General features: G+C 46.0%; 1 protein-coding gene across 3 annotated transcripts in view; it reads left to right on the plus strand.

Moving 5' to 3' along the window:
* The first annotated feature begins 943 nt into the window (after positions 1-943).
* ROR2 (receptor tyrosine kinase like orphan receptor 2) overlaps positions 944-21,899 on the plus strand; it is a 222,325-nt gene continuing 201,369 nt past the window's right edge. Inside the window, exon 1 of one of the 3 annotated variants that reach the window (XM_063650261.1) lies at positions 944-1,377. In XM_063650261.1, the coding sequence (XP_063506331.1) occupies positions 1,281-1,377 (97 nt within the window). In that variant the 5' untranslated portion in view covers positions 944-1,280. The remainder of the gene's footprint in view (positions 1,378-21,899) is intronic. The other 2 variants (XM_054502657.2, XR_008504724.2) reach the window with 2 other exon arrangements.

The following is a 21,899-nucleotide window of genomic DNA, read 5'->3' on the forward strand; positions in this document are numbered from 1 at the left end:
GCGCCTAAATACTTTTAACAGAGGTAACAAGCTAGAGCTGGCTTAGTCATTTTGTTCGCAGACCATAGCAAGAGAGTTTTTATTTCTGGCCATGTCTGAGGCCTCAGGTCTGGCACCCTTAATGCCCTCCAATTAACAGGGCTTGGTACTCCAGCAAAAACACCAAACAAACTGCTGGATAATCAGTTAAAAGATCAATCTCATGGAACAAGCAACTGAGATGCTGGAGAATCCAATTCCTTCCTCTAAGAGGAAAAACAAAGACATTTGCATGTGCTGAGCAAAACCAAGAATAAGCAAGAAAACATGCTATTTGAATTCTGTTCAAAATATCTCTTATAAGTGAAGCAAATTACTTCTGCATGTTCTGGGGCTCTGCAGAGAACAAATAGTGTTCTGCCTTTAATGGGTAAAATTATACAATTTGCTTTTAACAGTAAACCAAAAGCTGCGGTGGCTTCGGATAGCATCGCGCTCCCGAGGGCTCCCTCCACGCAGCTCCACCCCTGGCAGTTTTGAGCATTTCGGGGGACGCGCTTGTCCCCACAGACCTGGGACGGCGCCGGTGCCAACGCGGCCTGTTTGTTTTCCTGAACATTTCCTTTTGCAGCTTTCGCTTCTCCTCTTCCTGCCTCGCCGCTGGTGTCTGGGACTGGGTGGCTCTCAGATTTGTCCCGGTGCGCAGTGCAGCCCGGAGTTACTGATTTGTGACCTAGATCCCCGGGTGTGTCGCCCCCGAAAGTCGGGGGCACCCGCTCTGGGCGCCTCGCCTGCGTGGGCAGACCTGCCGAACTCCGGCTGACGCCCCCAAGGCGCCACCTTTGTGTTCCAGCGTTCCGACGCGCAGGCCCGAGGGCGGGCGCAGGAGGCAGGTCCGGGGCCCCAGCTGCAGCCCCCGCTCCTTGGGTCCCGCCCGCCGCCCGCGCGTTCCCCCGGTAGGGGGCGCCGGCGCAGGCCTCGCTCTGCCCATCGGGGCGGGCGAGCGGGGACCCTGCCTCCTGCGCGCTCGCCCGCGGTCCGCCCCCCGCGCTCGTCCTGGCGGCCGGCGGGACGCCCCAGCCCGCGCCAAGGAACCTCCCCAGCCAGCCCTCGCCGCGGCCGGAGCCGAGCGGCGCATCCAGGCCCGGAGAAGAGGACGACGACGAGGTCCTCTAAGTGGACCCGTTTGCGAAGCGCCAGGGAGAAAGAGGAGCGGACGCGCCGCAGAAAGGGGTGGTGGCGCCCGACCCCGCGCCCCGGTCCGAAGCTCCGAGGGCTGCCCGGCCCCCACTGCCTGCGGCATGGCCCGGGGCTCGGCGCTCCCGCGGCGGCCGCTGCTGTGCATCCCGGCCGTCTGGGCGGCCGCCGCGCTTCTGCTCTCGGTGTCCCGGACTTCAGGTAGGATCTGGCGCTCCGGCTGGTGCGCAGACGGTGGCTCACGGCTCGCTTGGCCAGCCCTTCCGCCGCCACTATGCTCCCGGCCGCCGCGCCGGCGCCCATGCTCCTGAACGAGGGGCGCCAGGCAGGGCCATTCGCACCGCGCCCGGCGCCGCTCCCGGCCCGCACCCCGGACCCTCTCGGGCTGGTTACAATAAGCCGCGCTCTGGGTACGCCTAAGTGTTTCCAGAGGCTGGGGGCGGGCGGCGGCGGCTGGGAGCCTCTTGGTGGCGCTTCCCGAGGGTCGCGAGTGGGAGTGCGAGTGTGAATGTGAGTGCGCGCCCTGGGCCCGGGACCCGAGTCCGCAGATGTGCCCCGAGGGTCCCAGGACCCGGTCTTCCTCCCCGAGGTCTTTCTCCTTCAAGGGCACAGGGCCCCGAATGTCCCCCGTCTGTCTCGGAGCGTCCCCCCAACCCCAGGGCGGCCTGATGCCTGGCGGAATCCTGGGTTGGACGTGGCCCCGGAGAAGCGACTCTTGCGGCGGGGGTGGGGGCGCCGGCGGCTCCCGGGTCCTGACTTTCCCAGCCCGCGGGCCGCTTGATGGAAACGGGCTCTTTGGCATCCCTTTTGTTGGTCCCTGAAACCTCCTCTCCTCCACCGCTCTGGGGTGGCCGAAGTGGCGTGTGATCTGGATTGAAATGGTTTGTGACTTGGGATCGCGGGTCCCTGAGCGGCGGGGGCCCGGCCGCCTTCTGGCCGCGCCGGGGGGACCCCCGGGACCTGTAGGAGGCTGGCGGCGGGAGGGGCGGGGCCCGGCTCCTAGGTGGGTTTCCTCCCGGGGCCCCACTTCCCCCAAGTCCCTGCGCGGCTTCGGCTGCTTGGACCCGGGGCGCAGAGGAACGGCCGGGAGGTTCGGAAGTGCAGCTTGGGACCTGCCTAGGTTGCCTGGAGGAGGCGCGTTCGCTCTGGCTGTGCAGACTGCGGGAGCACCTCCCGCCCGCGCGCCTCTGGCTGGATTTTCGGCACCCTGCGGGGGTGGAGGAGGGCGGGCGGGGCCTTCAGGCCCAGGAGTGCCGGAGACCTATGGGGTTCGCCTGAAGCCCCCGAAATGTGTGAGACGCTCCTTACTAGTAAATGGGCTTCAGTATCCCCCCTCCCTGCATTCCTGCAGGAAGGTGAGAATCGGGACAGTCGCAGGCTGGGAGACGCTCTGCTTTTCCTGCGTCCTGCTGGGAGCTGCGCGCTCCAGGTATCCTGGCCTGCCGCCCTAGCCCGCCCAAGGTACCCGAGTCAGAAAGGCTGCACAGTCTTTCCTGGGGGGGTGTTTTGGCTTAAGCAGATGTTGATTACGTCAGACATTCCTAATTACTTGATTTGGGAAGGGAGCTTGCGTTTATCTCACTGTCCATTAAAGCATAAACCGCTCAGAGTGCACGATAAAATAAGTAAACCACATTCTAAGTTGGTATCCATCACTCAAGACTTCTGTCGATTTCTGCAACCCCTCCCCCAAGAATCTCCCAGGAGATCCCTTTGCTGGGGGAGGGGGTGGCGGGGAGGCGGCTTAAACACGTTGCTGGACGTGCTGTTGGGCGGCCTTTGCTGGTCACCCTGCGGTTAATTGTCCTGCAAAAACTCTGCCTTGCAGACCGTGAGGGTTGAGCGCAGCCTTTGAGGGGCGGTGCTGTGGTGGGGGTTTTTAGATGGGTGATGAGGAAAGCAGGATGGGTCCATTGCTTAAGCCAAGGTGGTTGTAACAGGAAAGTTCCTTGAGTTTTGGGTGAAGGAATTTAAACACTGTCATAGTTTCCAGTGAATGTACAAATGTCTTATATGAACAAAGCAATTGGGGTCGTTTTCTTTAATTTTTGAACCCTGTTCTTTTTCTAGTGAAATACTCATAATCTTTATAGGAGAGGGCATAGGATATAATTCTCTTCGTTCTGTACGCGGCTAGGTTAACAAAATCCAAAGAGTATGATAATCTTTATTCAAAATAATAATAAAATTATATGATTACAGGAGATTTGAATGTTTGGGATCTTTTCTGCTGTGAAAAGAGGAGTCCCTGTTATTTGAGTGTGTTTTATCCACGAAATAATTTATTATGTAAAACCATTTAAGGGTTTTTCTAAAAGGATTTGTAAGTTCTTATTCCACATTTTAATAGCAAGACTCTGTTTCCTCTGATGATAAATACTGATTTGGGACTATATACCAATCCTAGGTAGGGTAGGTGGGGGACGATGGAGCATTAGGGTCCCCCCAGCCCCCATTTTTGGCAGTGTAGTGTTTACTTTTGGCCCAGATCCCTGGAGTGACGGTGGTAATAAATAATGATAGTGATCCGTCTAGAAGAAATCCATCTAGAAGAAAATAAATGGAAACATCTTGAATAAGAAGACTTTGTGGAAAAAGAAAAGTTTTTATGTATATAGTAAGGCAACATATTTTTCTTATTATGGCTGTGTACCAAGCACAGAGCTACACATTTGAAATTTTTCAGTATAATTGTAAGATCCAGCTTAACTTTCGTGTCCACTTCATAAAGCATGTCACTCTGAAAATCTGATCACCGTGGACCCTATGTGACACTCAGTGTAACTGAGAGGGCTCTGGAAAGCCAAGCTGAACTTTTAATTAGTAAAGCAAATCATGGAAAACTGACAAGTCTGGTTTATATTTTATATGTAAAAAAGCAACATGGGTTTTAAAATGCGCGTTTTCCAGGGGTAGTTTTTGGTGACTGCTCTGCAGATTTTTAAGGCAATGTTAAACAACATTTTTATTTTTATTGTGAAACTTTTTTTTTTATTGTTTATTCAAAGTGCTGCTGTAATTGGTGTTTGTATGTCTCTCTATTACGTGTGGTTTGCAGTGAATCACTTGTTGCCCCTTAAACAGTTAGCCTGGATTTAACCTCCAAGAGATTAAGTCTGGCAGAGTCTGAATTTGACACTGTTCTTTCTTTGGAAGCTCTTCTGAAATCAGTGGAATAGAAATGCAGGGGTAGGAACAGCTCGTCTGACAGGTAGGGAAGATTAATCCCCTTTAGAAAGGTTTCAGCTGGAGGACTGGCACTCCTTTAAAATGCATTCCCTGAGAGGCAGGATGGGAAAAGTTATCATTATTGAAATGGGAACTGGATGTGAAGGACTTGAGCTCCCTAATCTGCAGGACCTGGCTAGTCTGTTGTAGTGCTGGAAATTTGTGTACTCTTTGTAATCCTTTCCCTTGGAGAGTTCTAATTATATAATTCCACATTGTAGTCAGGGAAAAGAAAGTTAACGCTACAAAGTATTACTCCTTCCCAGGGTTTATAACCATCTTCTAAAATGGTTCTTTGATGACAGGCGTTTCCTTTTGGTGTTTATCTGGTTCATTCCCTGGGAACCTGGAGGGGACACTGTGAAGGACTCCTTCCTCCTCCTCTTCCACCCCCCATCAGCGTCTTGTGGTTTCCACGTGGTGAAGGGCTGGGCAGCCCAATTTTGGGTTTACCTTGAGGTGCCTCCTTGGGGGCTCCTCGGGGAGGGCTCTTCCTTGCTGTTGCCCATCGGTTGTGACTCCGTACATTGTCATTAGGATATTTCCTTTTTGGGAGCTCCATGGTGACCACCAAGTGGACCCTGTGAATATCAAGCATGTAAGGTTTCAAAGTAAAGAAACCAAGGGGCTTTGTTTTGCAGTGGAAGCATTGCTAGTTAGGTCTGGATTTTTATTGGTTGCACCCCAGCTGCATGGCCAATAGCAATTTCATGAAGGGACTGTTGGGCTGAAAGGACTGGCTTTGAAAACATTACTTCTCGGTGACCCTTTGGACTCTTAGGTTCTGCTTTGCCCCACGACACCACCATAACACTGTTGAGGCTTTCAGTGGGTAGTGTGGGCTTCTTGAGTTTTGAAAGTAAAAATCCAAGCAACAAGAGGCGCTCCAGCCCATTAATTATAGCTGCAACTGGCCGGGGTTTTGTAGCAGCCGACTTTTTCTAGCATGTATTTATTTGGTTTTGTTGAGGAGCTTGCCAAGTTGGAAACGAGGGCGGGACAGCTTTGCTTGCGTGTGCAGTTGTCATAAAATATGTCTGGGGTGTAATCTGTTTAAAATCATATTCGTAGAGTGGCCAAAGAATTGTTGAACAGTGTTGGGAATTTTCATAAAGCTTTTACAAAATAGGGAATTTTATTGGTGTGGTTTGCACTGTTTTTGGGATTTCTGTGGGTGTTTTCTTTTTAAGTCCTATCTCTGAAAAAAGCAAAAAACTCAAAGGCTAAAGGGAAGGAAATAATTACAGAAAAATGTAGCTTAATTTGACTAAGTAGCTTGGTCCTCTAGAAATCCTTAAGTTCTAATGGGAAGTGGTGTGTATGTCTTTAATTGTCACTGGAATGAGCTTCAGTAAGCACTCTTGTCACTTTCTAGATGTTATCAGAGGAGAATGTGGTGGCTGCTTCAAGTCCTCCTGGAGTGGGGGAGGGTTCCCCTAAATCTCAAATGCTCCCAGCCTAATGATTTCCACACCCTCCTAGAGGGATAGTTGACACAATGGGCAGTTAAATTAAGGAAACGTTTAGGCCTGAACTCCTCATTGTAGGCTTGTGCTGTGGAATATAGTAGCCACCAGGCACACACAGCTATATAAGTTAAAATTAATTAAAATAAAAAAAATTAAAGATTCACTTCCTCCCCTTCACTGGCTTCCTTTCAGGTGTCAGTAGCCACAAATTGCTATGCAAAAATGTCGTTGGGATTTTAGTAGAGGTTGCATTGAATCGGTAGATGGATCTGAGTAGTATTAACTTTTTTTTTTTTTTTATGAGTTAAGGTCTTGCTCTGTCACCCAGGCTGGAGTGCAGTGGTGCAAACACGGCTCACTACCTCTGGCCTTAACCTCCTGGGCTCAGCCTCTACCTCCTGGGCTCAAGTTATCCTCCCATCTTAGCCTCTGAAGTAGCTGGAACCACAGGCACGCGCTACCATGCCTGGCTAATTCTTTGATTTTTTTTCTAGAGACGGAGGTCCAGCTGTATTGCCCAGGCTGGTCTTGAACTCCTGGGCTGAAGGGATTCCCCACCCTCACCCCAGTCCTGGGATCGTAGGCATGAGCCACCTCGCTGGCCATCATCTTAACAGTATTGTCTTCCTGTCCATAAACACAGGATGTCTTAACATTTATTTAGACCTTTCATTTCTTTCAGCAATGTTTTTTAGTTTTCAGTGTATGAGTCTTTTGCCTTTTAAGTTAAATCTATTCCTGAGTATTTTATTCTTTTCGAGCTGTTGTAATTGGAATTGTGTTTTTTAAATTTCCTTTTCACGTTGCCCACTGTTAGTGCACAGAAATGTAACATTTTTGTGTGTTGATTTTCTAACCTGCAAGCTTGTGGAATTTGCTTATTAGCTCAAATAGCATTTTTGTAGCTCTTATTCTGTATGTAAGGTCGTATCATCTACAAATAGGCATAATTTTACTTATTCCTTTACAATTTGGATGCCTTTTATTATTTTTGGTCTTGCCTAATTGCTCAGCCTGGAACTTCCAATACAGTCATTGGCCATATAATGATATTTTCAGACGATGGACCACCTATATGACAGTGGTCCCATAAGATAACACTACTGTATATGACTGTGCCTTTTATATGGTTAGATACACAAATGCTTCCCATCCTGTTACAGTTGCCTACAGTATTCAGTACAGCCACATGCTGTACAGGTTTGTTGTAGCCTAGGAGAAGTAGGCTACACCACATAGCCTAGGTGTGCAGTTTGTGTGAGGGACACTCTATGATGTTCATATGATGATGAAATTGCCCAGGGACACTTTTCCCAGAATGTATCGTCATCGTTGAGCAACGCATGACTGTACTGTGTTGAGTAGAAGAGGTGAAAATGGGCATTCTTGTCTTGTTCCTGATCTTGAAGGAAAAGCTTTCAATCTTTTAACATTGAGTGTGATATTTGCTAGGGGCTTGTCATATATGACTTTTACTATGTTGAGGTGGTTTCCCTTTTATTAGTTTTTTCTCATTTTTTGGTATATTTTTGACTTTTAGAACATGCTGACATTGTACAAGTTCAAAAAATAAATCACTAAGAATAGCAGGAAACTAGAATTGAAACAAACAAGCACATAAATGCAAATGTGTTGCAAATGAGTAACATGACTACACAGATGGGGGAAAAGAAACTGTAATGTTGGACTCAGTGCTTTGACGGTGTATCCTCAGCCTACAGGAGAAACAACAACCTGAAAGCAAAACTGGCACCCTTCTTAGTAGGTTTGATTTTCATAGTGGTGTGGGTATATCCATTCTGAAATGACTTTGTGTGAATTGTGAGATTAGACAGATGAGAAGTGTGTTAATAGTGTTGTAGCCAGGGTGCTCGCTGAGGAAGGAGGGAGATATAAAGATGGAATAGGGGAAGGCAAGGAAGAATCTGGAGGGGTTGAATTGGAATTGGAGATATCAGTGTAACTCATGATTTCATTTATATATATATGGTATATATTATGTTAAATTATGAACCGTAATTTGTAAAACATACTCTACACATAACAGTTATTTCTTAGCACCTCATTAGCAGTGAGCTTTCTTAGTGCCCAGATGTTGGTTTCTCAATACTGTTACATCTTAAAGGAGCTAGAGAACCTTGGAGAAATGACTGATTATGGGACGGGGACAGGGAAAAATACACAATAAGCCTGAAACGTGTTGTTGTGTTAGAACGCAAGTGAGTGGTGAAAAGTGGTGGGGGCGTGGCAGATGTACTCAGGGGCCAACTTGAAGGAGTTCCAGCCGAGTCTGGGACCATTTAGGCATCAAAATAAATAAAGACAAGCATGGATTATACAAGGAACAAAATAGGCATCCAGGACTCACCACTGATAATAACTACATAACTACATGTATGAGTTTCCTAGGCCTGCTGTAACAAAATGCCATAAACAGGGTGACCTAAAAACCAGAAATGTATTCTCCCACAGTTTTAGAGGCTAGCAGTCCAAAATCAAGGTGGCAGCAGGGCCACGATCCCTCCCAGGGCTCTAGGGGAGGAAACTTTTTTGCCTCTTTTAGTTCCTGGTGGCTCATGGTGCCCTTGGTTTGGAGCTATATCACTTTGACTTCTATCGCCATTTTCACATGACTTTTTATTGTAAGGACACCAGTGATTGGATTTAGGGACCACTGTAAATACAGGATGATTTAATCTCATGTTCCTTATTACTGCTGGAAAGACTATTTCCAAATAAGGTCACTTTCTGAGCTTCTGGGTGGATAGGGAAACACTAATTTACTACAAAACCTAAGTGGGAGGGATGGGGAAGAGAGAGCACTTCCTAGAGCAAAGTGCCAACTGATAAATGGGAGGCGAGTTGGGAATATCACATTTTACAGCGATAATTGTACGGATTGATTTGGGCAGGCGTCATGAATGAGTGCTAAACTCATTAAAGAAGACATGTTTCATGAGGAGCAGGAAATGTTTGTGGTCTCAAAGGATTTCCCCACAGATTCCTTGTTGGCAAGGTGACAGTTACTAACTGTAGACTGGCGAGATTTGCATCTCAATACCTGGGTGGTCCAGGTTAACACCACAGATTTGGGCAGATGGATGCCGTCCTTCCCAAGAGCATACATCATTTAGGTTGCTTTCCATCTGGGGAAGAGAGTCTGATTATGAGCAAAAATCAGCAAACCAAATGGAGGGACATTCTATGAAACAATGGTCTGTAGCAAAAATTGTCGATGACAAGAGAGATGAAACAGGGCAGGCCAGGTCCAGCTTGAAGAAGACCACAGGGGCCGGGCGCGGTGGCTCACGCCTGTAATCCTAGCACTTTGGGAGGCTGAGGCCAGCGGATCACAAGGTCAGGAGTTCAAGACCAGCCTGGCCAACATGGTGAAACCTTGTCCTCACTAAAAATACAAAAGTTAGCCGGGCGTGGTGACATGCGCCTGTAATCCCAGCTACTAGGGAGGCTGAGGCAGGAGAATCACTTGAACCCGGGAGGTGGAGGCTGCAGTGAGCCGAGATCGTGCCACTACACTCCAGCCTGGGCAACAGAGCAACACCCTGTCTCAAAAATAAAATAAAATAAAATAAAGTAAAATAAAATAAAATAATATAAATAAAACCACAGGGACAAGGCAGTCCAGTGCATGTGCTGGCCCTGACCCTGTGCTGGAGGGAAAAACATGCTGTCCTGGATACTAATGGAACCACTGAGGAAATTGGAAGGTGGGCATAAGTTATTTAAACGTGTTGTCAGACGTGTCTTTCCTGAGTTTGTTAATTGTGCAGAGGTGGTGTAAGAGGATGTCTGTACTCATAGGACACACACGCTGCCATGTTAAAGGATAAAGGGGCTTGATGTCTGCAGCCTACTATTGTCATCCCAGACCATGATAAAGCCCATTAGTGAACCTGGGCAAGAGTAGAGGGAAGTTTCATGCACCATTCTTGCAACTTCTCTGTAAAGGTGAAATGGTTTCAAAGTAAAGAATTAAGGCCGGGCGCGGTGGCTCATGCCTGTAATCCCAGCACTTCGGGAGGCTGAGGTGGGGGGATCACGAGGTCAGCAGATCTAGACCATCTTGGCTAACACGGTGAAACCCCGTCTCTACTAAAAATACAAAAAATTAGCCGGGCGTGGTGGTGGGCGCCTGTAGTCCCAGCTACTTGGGAGGCTGAGGCAGGAGAATGGTGTGAACCCAGGAGGCGGAGCTTGCAGTGAGCCGAGATAGCGCCACTGCAGTCCGGCCTGGGCGACAGAGCGAGACTCCGTCTCAAAACAAACAAACAAACAAAAAAAAGAATTAAAAATGTTAAATTCTAACAATAGATGGCTGAAGCCAGTGCAATGAACAATGGAGTTTAGCACATGCTGTTAAAAGAAAGACTCAAGGCCCGTTGCGGTGGTGGCTCACGCCTGTAATCCCAGCACTTTGGGAGGCCGAGGAGGGTCAGTCACCTGAGGTCAGGGGTTCCAGACCAGCCTGTCCAACATGGTGAAACCCCGTCTCTACTAAAAATACAAAAATTAGCCGGGCGTGGGGGCTGTGGATGCCTGTAATCCCAACTACTGGGGAGGCTGAGACGGGGATCACTTGGACCCAGGAGGCAGAGGTCACAGTGAGCCAAGATCAAGCCACTGCACTCCAGCCTGGGTGACAGAGCAAGACTCTGTCTCAAGAAAAAAAAAAAAGAATTGCACAGTTATGGTTTTATTGGAAATGGTGTCACAGGGACTGAGGATGGATGCGATCCAGGTGCTTTTGAGGCCAGATAGCATTTCATTGAAGGGACTGAAAATCTCTGTCTTTGTCTAGTTTCTGGATTGCCCCAAGTTTTCTGATTTTTCTTTCTTAAGATTTTTATTATAGAAAACTTCCAACATACATAAAACTGCAGTGAACGCTGTATATTTTTCATTCAGCTTCAACAGTTGCCACGTTCATTTCGTTTCATTTCCCCTGGCCTACTTAACAGGCCCCAGACAGCCTTAATCGTTTACCTGAAAATACTTCAGCATGAATGGTAAGAACTGTTTTTTTCACACCATCTCAATACTGTTATCAACAAGGGGCCCTGGTGTTATCTGATACCCAGCCCTGCTGGAAATGGCCTTTTACACTTGATTTGCGCACAGCGGGGCTGAGTTGCCATGAATGCAGCTGTGCTCTGGGGTTCCCGTGGGCTTGGAAGCTCCGAATTCTGGAAGGTGTTGCTTCCCTGCATCACATAGGCTGTGGCCCTCTGGGTGCAGAGCCCAGGAACCTGGGCTTGGAGTGGCACTGATTCTCTCTTGGACATCTTTGTGCAGGTGAGTGTGGGGTGGGGCCTGGAGATTCAGGCCACGAGGCATCTGCTGAGCCTTGTTTAATGCAGCCCTTCCCAGTCCCGTTCATTCTGGAGCCCTCTTTTGGTGGGTGCTCTTGTTACCACCTCCGTCAGCACAGACTGTGGCATGGACCATTCTCCACTGTACTCAGAACACTGGCTTTATGAAAACAAATGTAGTATTAATGCGTAGAAAGGAGGGAGGAAGCACTTTCACTTCCAGGTGTTCACTGCCCCTCTTCTTCTTTTTTCCAATAACAAACACAAAATACTCAATCTTCTCCTTCTCGGTGTGGAGGCTTTGACATCCCACTGTGGGATGGAGAGATGGCCTTTACCACAGAGAGAACAGATGAGGGATCAACATCCAGAGTATGTAAAAGAATTCACAAGATCAGTGAGAAAAAGATGAACGCCCCAGTTAAACGAGGGACAAAAGGTACAGTCAGGCAGTTTGCAGAAGAACAAATACAAAAGGCCACAGACTTGTGAAAAGTGTGGCCTTATTAGGATTCAAGAAAATGCAGATTATAAAACAGTTATCCCAAGCTCTTTGACTCATCGGATCACTGAAATCAGAAGTGGGTAATAAGGAGTATGAAAACCATGATGCGGGAGCATGGCATTAATGGTGCAGGACTGGCCACAGGTAGGGCCATTTGGCATTACTTGTTAACATTTAATTTAATTTTTTTTTTTTTTTTTGAGACAGAGTCTCGCTTTGTCGCCAGGCTGGAGTGCAGTGGTGCAATCTTGGCTCACTGCAACCTCTGCCTCCCGGGTTCAGGCAGTTCTCCTGCCTCAGCATCCTGAGTAGCTGGGACTACAGGCACGTGCCACCACCCCTGGCTAATTTTTTGTATTTTTAGTAGAGATGGAGTTTCACCATGTTGGCCAGGATGGTCCGGATCTCCTGATCTTGTGATCCACCCGCCTTGGCCTCCCACAGTGCTGGAATTACAGGCGTGAGCCACTGCGCCTGGCCACTTGTTAACATTTAAAATGCACATACTCCATGGCCCACTCTAAGGAAATGCTCATGCTCTTCCTTGGCAGCACCATTTGCAGGAGTGAAACATGGAAACATCTTTGTGTATTTGAATGGGAGCCAAATAAGTGGTGCTAATTCTCAACTGTGGGTTATTCTACAAATGCAAGTAAATATGGGGATCTATTGATGCGAATAGAGGAAGATTTCAAAGAAGAGATTCTGAGTGGGGAGAATGATACAGAAGGAGAGATGTGTACTTACCTATTTAAAAACTCTCGCCTTCCTCCTCTCATTTCTGTGGAGATACCAATCTCTAGAAGAAGATCTCCTTCTTCCTTTTTGAGACGAAGTCTCGCTCTGTTGCCCAGGCTGGAGTGCAGTGGCACAATCATAGCTCACTGTAGCCTCCACCTCCTGGGCTCAAGTGATCCTCCTGCCTCACCCTCCCACATAGCTAAGATTACAGGAGTGTGCATCACATCTGGCTCACATTTGTTTTCTTTTTGAGATGGAGTGTTGCTCTGTCACCCAGGCTGGAGTGTGGTGGTGCAATCTCAGGGTATACTGTAACCTCCACCTCCTAGGTTCAAGCTGATTTTTCTGCCTCAGCCTCCCGAGTAGCTGGGATTAGCTACCAACATCTGGCTAACTAAAAAAAAAATTGTTATAAGAGAAAGAGTCTCACTATGTTGTTCAGACTGGTCTCCAACTCCCGGACTCAAGAGATCCCTCCACTTTGGCCTCCCAGAGTGTTGGGATTAGAGGTGTGCCACTGTGATTGGCCTGGAATAAGATATTAAAATACCCAAATATTAGACTAACTCAGGGGTCAGCCTGGAGGAGATGAGGGGATTGGTCAAAGGTGTTGTCCTATTTTAGCTGAAGTTGTTTATTTACTTATTTATTCTAGCAAGGAAGCTGCTCTCAAGTGTCATTAATAGAATTCAGGCTGGGCACGATGGCCCTTGCCTGTAATCCCAGCACTTTGGGAGGCTGAGGTGGGAGGGTCACTTGCAGTCAGGAGTTGGAGACCAGCCTGGGCAACATGGCAAGACTCTGTTTCTACAAAAATAAAATGAAAAATTAGCCGGGCATGGTGGTGCACGCCTGTAGTCCCAACTACTCAGGAGGTTAAGACAGGAGGATCACTTGAGCCCAGGAGTTCAAGGCTGTAGTGGGCGCTATGATCATTGCACCCCAGCCTGGGTGACAGAGCAAAACTCAGTCTCAAAAGAAGATAAAAAGACTCAGGGTCTTTTTTGCCTGTCCCTCCTGTGCTGGTGATCACTTTGTTGAATCCTTTCTTGAAGCTCCTGGGGAAGACATTTATCTCTACAAATTGGGACAAGTGAGTCGGGCTGCTGCAGTGAGGGCCTCTTTCCCTTCATCTCCCTCCTTGCTTTGTAAGAATTCTTTGTCTGGCTCTGACCAGAGGAGAAGGTGAGGAAGAAGATGGGAAGTCAGCTTATTGAGTAGGCTGTGGCAGTTCATATGTGAGTTGGGGTGCATCTGGACCCCTGGGGCGTCTGGATCTCTGGATCTGGGGGGCGTCCTGTGAGCTGTTAGAGAAATGGGAGTTTGGAGTTGTCAGAAACTCGCCTCATCCTCTGGGTTTGCAGACTCCCCACCAGGGGAGTCTCTGCGCTTTACAAATATTTGATCCACATTCCATTTGGAGCATATTTAACATTTTTAAGATGATCATGAAAGCCTCCACTCAAGTTTGCTTCCTGCCAGACCAACAGTGCGTCCACAGGCGCCTCTGGGTCAGCTTGTTTTAGCGCAGACTGAAGCAGCCGTCTCTGTTTAATTCTATAATCCCGAGTTTGCACTGTGAGCTCTTGAAAAAATACTTTAGCTTGTGTTACTGGCCGCAAAAAATCATAATTTTCTTGATATTCTGAAACTAAAGCAGAAGATGGGAAATCTAAAAGAATGTTGAGGTGGAAATAAGATTAGAGCTGCTTCCTAAACTTGGAGTTTCAAGTTTTTATGGCCATTATAATGGAGGCTCAGGGTTCCCACTTACTGACTTTTTAACAGAGAATATCACACTGTTATTGGTTGAATTGCTCAAAAGAAGATATGTTTAAGTCCTAACTCCCAGTACCTCAGAATGTAACCTTATTTGGAGAAAGAGTCCTTACAGAGGTGATAATTTAAAATGAGGTCTTTACGGTGGGCTATAATCCAATGTGACCGGTGTCCTTAAGGGTCAGTTTGGCCACAGGCCAGCTCACACAGGGGCAGATGACATGCAAGGTGGCTGAAGATAAGAGACCACGGGCAGACAACACTCGGCTTATGGACAGCCGAGGACCCTCAGAAGGAACCAACCCTGCCAACTTCAGGCCTCCAGAGCTGTGAGACAACAAATTCTTGTTGTTTAAGCTGCCCAGTTTGTGGTGCTTAGTTACAGCAGCCCTAGGAAGCTAACACACGCATCCACCCATAAGTGCCTGTGGATCAAGTGCGGCTCACTGTTGATTTTACTTTTTGGGTTTCTGCCTAAGAATTAACTTGGAAAAAAGGTTCTACTGCTAAACTATTGCTGAGCCTTGGGAAGTGGTGTAGTGGTGGTGAGCTGCCCGGTCCCGGCCCTCAGCGCTGGTCAGTGCTGCAGTCAGGAGTTGGGGGCACAGACTCATGAGGCCAGTCCTGGCTGGAGGCGGTGGGTGCTTTGTGGAGTAGCTGGGGCTGCGGTCTGTGTGTTCACCGCTTGTCATCCCTGCACTTGGCCAGCCCCTTGGGCATATGGGGCACCTCTGTGCATCCTGTCCTGTGTCCAAGGCCTTCTCTCTGGGGGTCATTGCTAGGCTGCCCATCTGTCTCCATCAACTCCCTCCAGCTATTGGCCTGGAGAAGAGTCCTGAGCCTTGTCACTTGTGGGCTGTGCTTGGGGTGCATGATTTCTGCAGCGGGGCATCCCAGATGTCAGAGCAGATGAGGCAGCTCTCCGGGGGTGGGTGCTGGTAGAAAGACAGCCTGCCCCCAGGGCCAAGCCCCCTGATGCCAGGCGCCTAGTGCTGCCTGTCCTAGGGCCTTTGTTTCTCTTACAGGGACCTGGGCAAAAACAAAAAAGCCAACAAAAGCAAACATCCTCATGGTGGCTGGGATTGTGGGGCTGTCAGCAAGTGTGATTTATGCGGGACCTGGAAGCCCTTTGAAGTAGGAGGCAAAGTGGATGCCCCTGGTCTCCTGGGGAGGCTGTGGTAGGACCAAATGGAGGAAGGAGCTGCCGTCTCCGCCCTGGGAGGGTGTGTCAGGGAGCTCCCTCACTTTTGTCCCATCTCCAAAGCACAGGGGTAGGCCCTGAAGCAGTGGACAGAAAAAGAGATGAGCTGCGTTTGCTCCTCCAGCTTTTGTGGAGCCCGCAGGGCAGGGGCAGGGGTGCTTGGCCAGCCGGCTGCTCCTCTGAGGTTTCCTGGTGCGCGGCAGCCAAGTCGTGTTGAGTGCCGGAGGTGGGGTATCCATGGAGCGGTGCGAGGAGGAGATTTGCAATGAGCATATTTGGGGGTGTCAGTGTGGACCCAGGTGGCCGCCGGGGACTTGGGACTGGAAGGTGACTTTTCACAGATAGATCCTAGTGGATGCTTTAGATTGAAATGAGATGCAGAATTCTGTCTTCTGATTGTATTAACAGTGCTGTCAAGAACATAATTATGTAAGATTCAACTAGCTTTCTTGACACGTCAGTTTTCCTTCACCATTTGCAAAATTTAGTGTGTCATCATTTTAGTTTGGAAATTTTATTTTGGAAATAAAATGTCATTATCATTTTCTTTTGAAAGAAGGAAACTCCATTGTTTTGCAAGGCAGAGCTCTGACACAATTACGTCTAATTAGTGAAGTGTTGTATATGTTTTCAGAGTTCAAATAAGGTTCACATACTCTCTTTTTGTTGTTGTTGCTGTTTTCTAAACTCTGAGCTCATTTCTTTTCTTTCTTTTTAAGAAAATAATAATTTTAAAAGAACTAAGTCAAGTTTCTTACAGTTGACCAACCACACATTTCTATGGGCCCTAAAAACTCAGCTGTTTAAAAATAAAGCAAAATGAAAAAGAAACAACAACAGCCAAATGAGGATATACATTGAACTACTCAGGATTAAGTTTAAACAAATGCTTTTCATAATTGCTGTTTTCCCCAGCCAGAAACTAAGGCCTGCTGTGTGCTTTGGGTGTGTGGGTGCGTGGGTTGCTGGGGGAAGGGTCCTTGTAATATTCGGGGAGTTTTGGCTGGGGCCAATTATTTGTTCATAATTCTAAGTATTTAAACAATACTATGTATTTTCTGTCTTTTATGGAGGCAGATACCTCTAAGTGGTCCCCTCCTGGTGCTGGGGTATGATCAAAAGGGACTTCTGTAAGTTTTCATTGGACTGCTTTAATTTTGTATCAGAACAGTGTATTTAGTACTTGATTAAGTAAAAAACAAGAAAAAACCAAAACCAAAAATCTAGTAACACTTGTTGATGATTTGAAAAAGAAACCAAAACTGAGAAGGGTGTGATTGAAGAGCACCTCCCACTTCTCCCTTTTCACTCGTGCCCCCCGCATCCATAAACACACTGAACAGACTTGGTGCTTCATTCCTGACATTTTCTGCGCACATGTGCTTATCTGTTCTTCTCCTTTATTTATTTTTAAAAATTCTGGTAAAATTCACATAGCATTAAATGAATCATGTTAAACTGAACAATTCAATGTCTTTTAATCCACTTTTATTGTTACTTGACCATCACTACTATCCAGTTCATTTTCATCACCCCCAAAGGAAATCCTCTACCTATTAACCATCACTCCGCATTTCCCCGTCCCCGCCTTTTTCCTAGCCTCTGGCAACCGCTAATCTACTTTCTCTCCCTGTGGATTTGCCTGTTCTGGAAATTTTATGTAAAAAATGTCATGCAGTATGTGGCCTTTTGTGTCTGGCTTCTTTCACTTAGCATAATGTTTTCAAGGTTCATCCACATTGCTCCATTCTTTGTTTTTTTATACACAGTGAGATCATACCATACATACTGAGGTTTGCTGTTTTCACCTAACGATAGTTCTCATAAGTCTTTCTGTATTAGTACATGCCAGGCTACCTCATTTTTAAAAACCATTGCTAATATCTGTCATTTATATATACATTGCTAGTATCTGTCATTAAAACAATTTGCTGATAGCTCTCATTTGGAATTTATTTCCCTGGTCTCTTGTGGATGTATACTTCTGATTTTTAGCTATTACTTGAAACAGGTCTGTAGTGAACATCTGTAAACATATTTTTTTTTCACTCTGTGAGTATCTGTAGAGCCAATTTCCAGTCCAATACTTTGTGCAAGGTATTATGTTTTTTGAGACAGTCTGGCTCTGTCGCCCAGGCTGGAGTGCAGTGGCGCAATCTTGGCTCACTGCATCCTCTGCCTCCTGGGTTCAAGCGATTCTTCTGCCTCAGCATCCCGAGTAGCTGGGACCACAGGCGCGTGCCACCATGCCCGGCTAACTTTTTTTTGTATTTTTGGTAGAGACGGGGTTTGACCGTGTTAGTCAGATAGTCTCGATGTTCTGACCTCATGATCCGCCCACCTCGGCCTTCCAAAGTGCTGAGATTACAGGCATTAGCCACTGTGCTTGGCCTATGTTTAAATTTTTGATACTGTCTACAAAGTTGTTTTCCCAGAAGGTGGCAACAATTTATTCTCCCAGTAATGATGCGTGAATTTTTTGAGTTTTTCTAGGCCCAGCAACATTGGAAATCATCTGGCATTTTCATCTTAAGAAGTATGAAAAATAGAAATGGCATCTTAATTCTGTATGTTGACATTTTAACAATTGTCCACCAGGCCAACTGTCCTTATAAGTAATTTGTGTTTCTTTTTTCTGGCAAATAAGCGTTCACTTTCTCTACTAATTTTCTAGTAGTTGTTCTCAATTGCCTCACTGGTTTCTACAACTATTTCTGTTTTCTTTTCTTTCTTTCTTTTTTTTTTGAGACAGTCTTGCTCAGTTGCCCAGGCTGGAGTGCAATGGCGCGATCTTGGCTCACTGCAACCTCCGCCTCCCTGGTTCAAGTGATTCTCCTGCCTCAGCCTCCCAAGTAGCTGGGATTAGAGGCTTGCGCCACCACACCCAGCTAATTTTTTTTTGTATTTTTAGTAGAGATGGAGTTTCGCCATGTTGGCCAGCCTGGTCATGAATCTAAGGCTATTTCTAAGAATATTTAGCCATGTACCAGATTCTATGAACACGTTTTTTTCCTCATGTTCTCCTTTGACTTTTTAAATGATATTTGTTTTCATGCAGTAAGTCTTAAGTTTTACGGAGTCAAATTAAGCCAGCTTTTGTTTTATATATTTTGAGTTTTGAGACATATATTAGAATCCCTTTGCCATTCTAAGCTTGTTTTTAAAAAAATTATGCTGTTTTGGGTAGGTTCTTAATGATCTTTTTTTGTGTGTGTATGGTTAAATCTTTGGTTCACATGCAATTTAGATCCAGCTTTATTTTCCTCAGAAAAATGAATTGTCCTGAAATTCTTCATTGTGTAATCAAATCCTTATCAAAGATTTGAAAAGCAGCTCCCTCTTTTTTTGGGTATTAAAATCCCAGGATAGATTGGTGTTATTTCTGGAAAATTCAGTTTTTATCTCACTTTTAATTACCATAGCTTTCTAAATTTTGGTATTTGGTAGGACTAACTCTTTACTCATTGTTCCCAGAACTTTATTGGCTAGTCTCACTTATTTTTCTAGATAAACTTTAGAACAATTTTATTATAAGTAAGGCAAGTTCTTAAGGCTATAAATTGTCCCATGAGTGTAGCTTTAGCTACAGCTTTTATGTTGTGTTCATGTTGCACAATGTTTTCAGTATTGTTCTTTTCCAAATAGCCTGTCATCTCAATTTTATTTCTTCTGCAAGACAAGAAGAAACTTTAATACTTGTAGGGAGTTATTTTGTGGTTTTATTGCATTTTATGTAGATAGTGTGATCTGCTATGTTCTGGTTTTAGGGAATTTGATTTTTTTAAATGGCTTAAAATATGATTATTAAGTGGGACCTTAGATATAATCTCAGTTAAGAGCAACTTCATTGGTTATATAGTTTAGTTTTTCTGTATCTTCACTTGCACTTTTGTCTTCTTTATCTGCCCTAAGTAGAGAGAAAAGTTGAAGGTATCCTAAGCCATTATTTTGGTTTGTTTCTCTGATTTTGCTTCAGATTTTGTGTTGTGCTTTTGGACACTGGGATGTCTCTTACATATATTCATGACAGAGCCTTACTGAGAATTCTACCCTTAATCATCTTAAAGTGTCCCTTTTACTTCTAATTAAGGAGTGTATGACATTAATATTACGGTTATTCCTTATTTGTGACTTGCCTGGTACATTGTTGCCATTTAAAAATTTTCTATCTTCTAATTGTTTGGATTCAGACAGATTTTAAATATAACAAATAGTTTTATTTGGGTTTTAATCCTATTGTTTTTTTCTTCTTGATATTTATTTTCCCTCAGTTACACTTACTGAGATAACATATTTGACCTCATTTCTGTCACATTTGGGGGAGCATAGTTTCTAGTTTTAGTGCCTCCTTTTTTCTCCCTTTTGTTTGTTTTCTTTGACTTTTATGTGAAATATCTGTCCAAATCCAAGTGATTAGAAGGTAAAAAAGTGAAAAGAAAGGCAATGATGTACCAGACAAATACTATGAATTTTTGAGATTCAGCAACTTCACCAGTTCATGCTCTGATAATGACCAGCCATATCCATTCTTCTCGGGAGTTAGATCTTCAGTCTGCAAATTAAGTCTTGCTTTATTTTGGCTTCATTTTCATCCCTTAAACATTTGAATCTATGTGTTTCTGTTTGCTGTATTCTCTTTTTCAGGAACACCGCTTATAGGTGTGCTGTATCTCAGCTGTCTGTAGCCAGCAGTTCTGTCCTTTCTCTTTGACTTCCCCTGACACAGTGATTTGTCAATCTTGCCCCCATGATGAACTCACTTTTGCAGCTTTACATTCCTCTGGTGTATGTTAGAAACAAGTGCTCAGTGCTGCAGAGAAAAACCAGCACTTAAATAGGAAGTTTCTTAGCAAGGCACATTTATTTCTGCAGAAGAGTGCTGCTTGTGTTTGTCACGCTTGCAAGAGCACACCGAAAAAAGGAGAGAAGGGGTTTTTATCCCTAATGCAGCTTCTGTTCCTGTTTCCTTCTCCTATTGGCTGCAGTTGGACCACACAGTCTAAGCTGATCCCGACTGGCTGAGACTTAAACTTTTCCAAACAGGGTAAATGCATGGAAAGAAGGGGGAAGTAGGAATAGTTAACAATTTGTGACTAAAAAGTTGAGTCTTTGTTTCTAGCAGTTTGCACAGCAAAGGCGGTAAGTGTTATTAACAGAACAGGAAAGAGCAAGAACGTTTGAAGAGGAACTGATTGTTTCCAGCACGTGGGACCTAGGTCTGTATAAAAGCTTCCAGGTGACTCTAATGTGTGGCTAGAGTTGAGAATCTTTGCTTTTCAGGGGAGCTTTAAAAAATATGGTGGCTGGGTTAGTTTCCTCCTGCTTATGATTTCAATTGTCTGGGGTGCAGCTTGGGTGCCCAGATTTTTTTTTAAAGCTTGCAGTTAAAGCTAGTGTGCAGTAGGGGTTGAGCAGCCACTGCAGTAGGACACAGATCTGGGGGATGAAAACAAAGGCAGCACATTTTCTTGGCCTTTCCTTCATCTTTGCTCTCTGTGTTCAATGATGTGGGAGTCAGGTCCTGGGGAAAAGTCTGTGGTACTCAGGATCTTGCACACCCCTGGCCTTAGCACCCAGGAAGCCACTTGAGGTAGTGGCTGTCCTTTTCTGGGGTTTATGGAGGTGTGTTTTGGCTTTTGGTGCCCACCCTTGATTTGTTTGACCTTTCTGGGTGGTTTAGAGTTGAGGCTCCTTTGGGTTTTCTTGGACTTGGAGCAGTGTGAAGCGACTTTGCTCTGTCCTCTGTCATTGGGAGCCACCTGCATGGGTGTTGGAATGTCTTTGGGTCATAAGTTGAATTGAAAAGAATGCCCGTGGGGACCAGAGGCAAATTCTGGTGCTGGTTCTTTTGTGTCTCTAAACATGACTCATTCAGGAGGTGTTGCTTCAGTTTCTTGATGGGATAGAACATTGGCTGTCTGGGATGGAACCCCCTCTCCACGGGTTACACCTTGATGCACTTGTCTTATCCTCTGAGAAGCTGCAAGGGCGTCCGTGCTGACCACTGGCGTCATCTCGAAGATGCCATGCCTTTGCGGTGCTTTTAAATTTTCCTCTGTGGTTGCGGTAGCGTTTCGCAAAGTGGATTTCACTGTGCCTCTTCCCTTGTGTTCCTTCACAGAATGAAAAAGCCTCCAGGGTGGGCACATTTGGAAACTGGTGCAGCCTGTTTTACAAAAACCTGCTTTGTATTTTCTAACATAATGTTTCTCAAACATATTTGATCATAGCTTTCTTTTATTTTGGGGACTGTGTTAGGGGAAATACGGTTGTGGAGGTTTACTGTTTCTGATTCTGTGGAACCACAAAAAGCCAAATTGTGTTCCCATGCAGGCACAAAGCCGCAGTGCCCACGCTTCCTTGCTCGACAGCATGAACCCAGCCTTCTGCAGAGAAAAGCAGTGATACTGTGCAGGCATGGCTGGTTTTCTTGCCAGTCTTTCTATTCAACACCTGTAGCAAAATAAGCA

Source organism: Pongo pygmaeus, chromosome 13 (assembly GCF_028885625.2).
Source record: "Pongo pygmaeus isolate AG05252 chromosome 13, NHGRI_mPonPyg2-v2.0_pri, whole genome shotgun sequence".
NCBI classification, from domain to species: domain Eukaryota; kingdom Metazoa; phylum Chordata; class Mammalia; order Primates; family Hominidae; genus Pongo; species Pongo pygmaeus.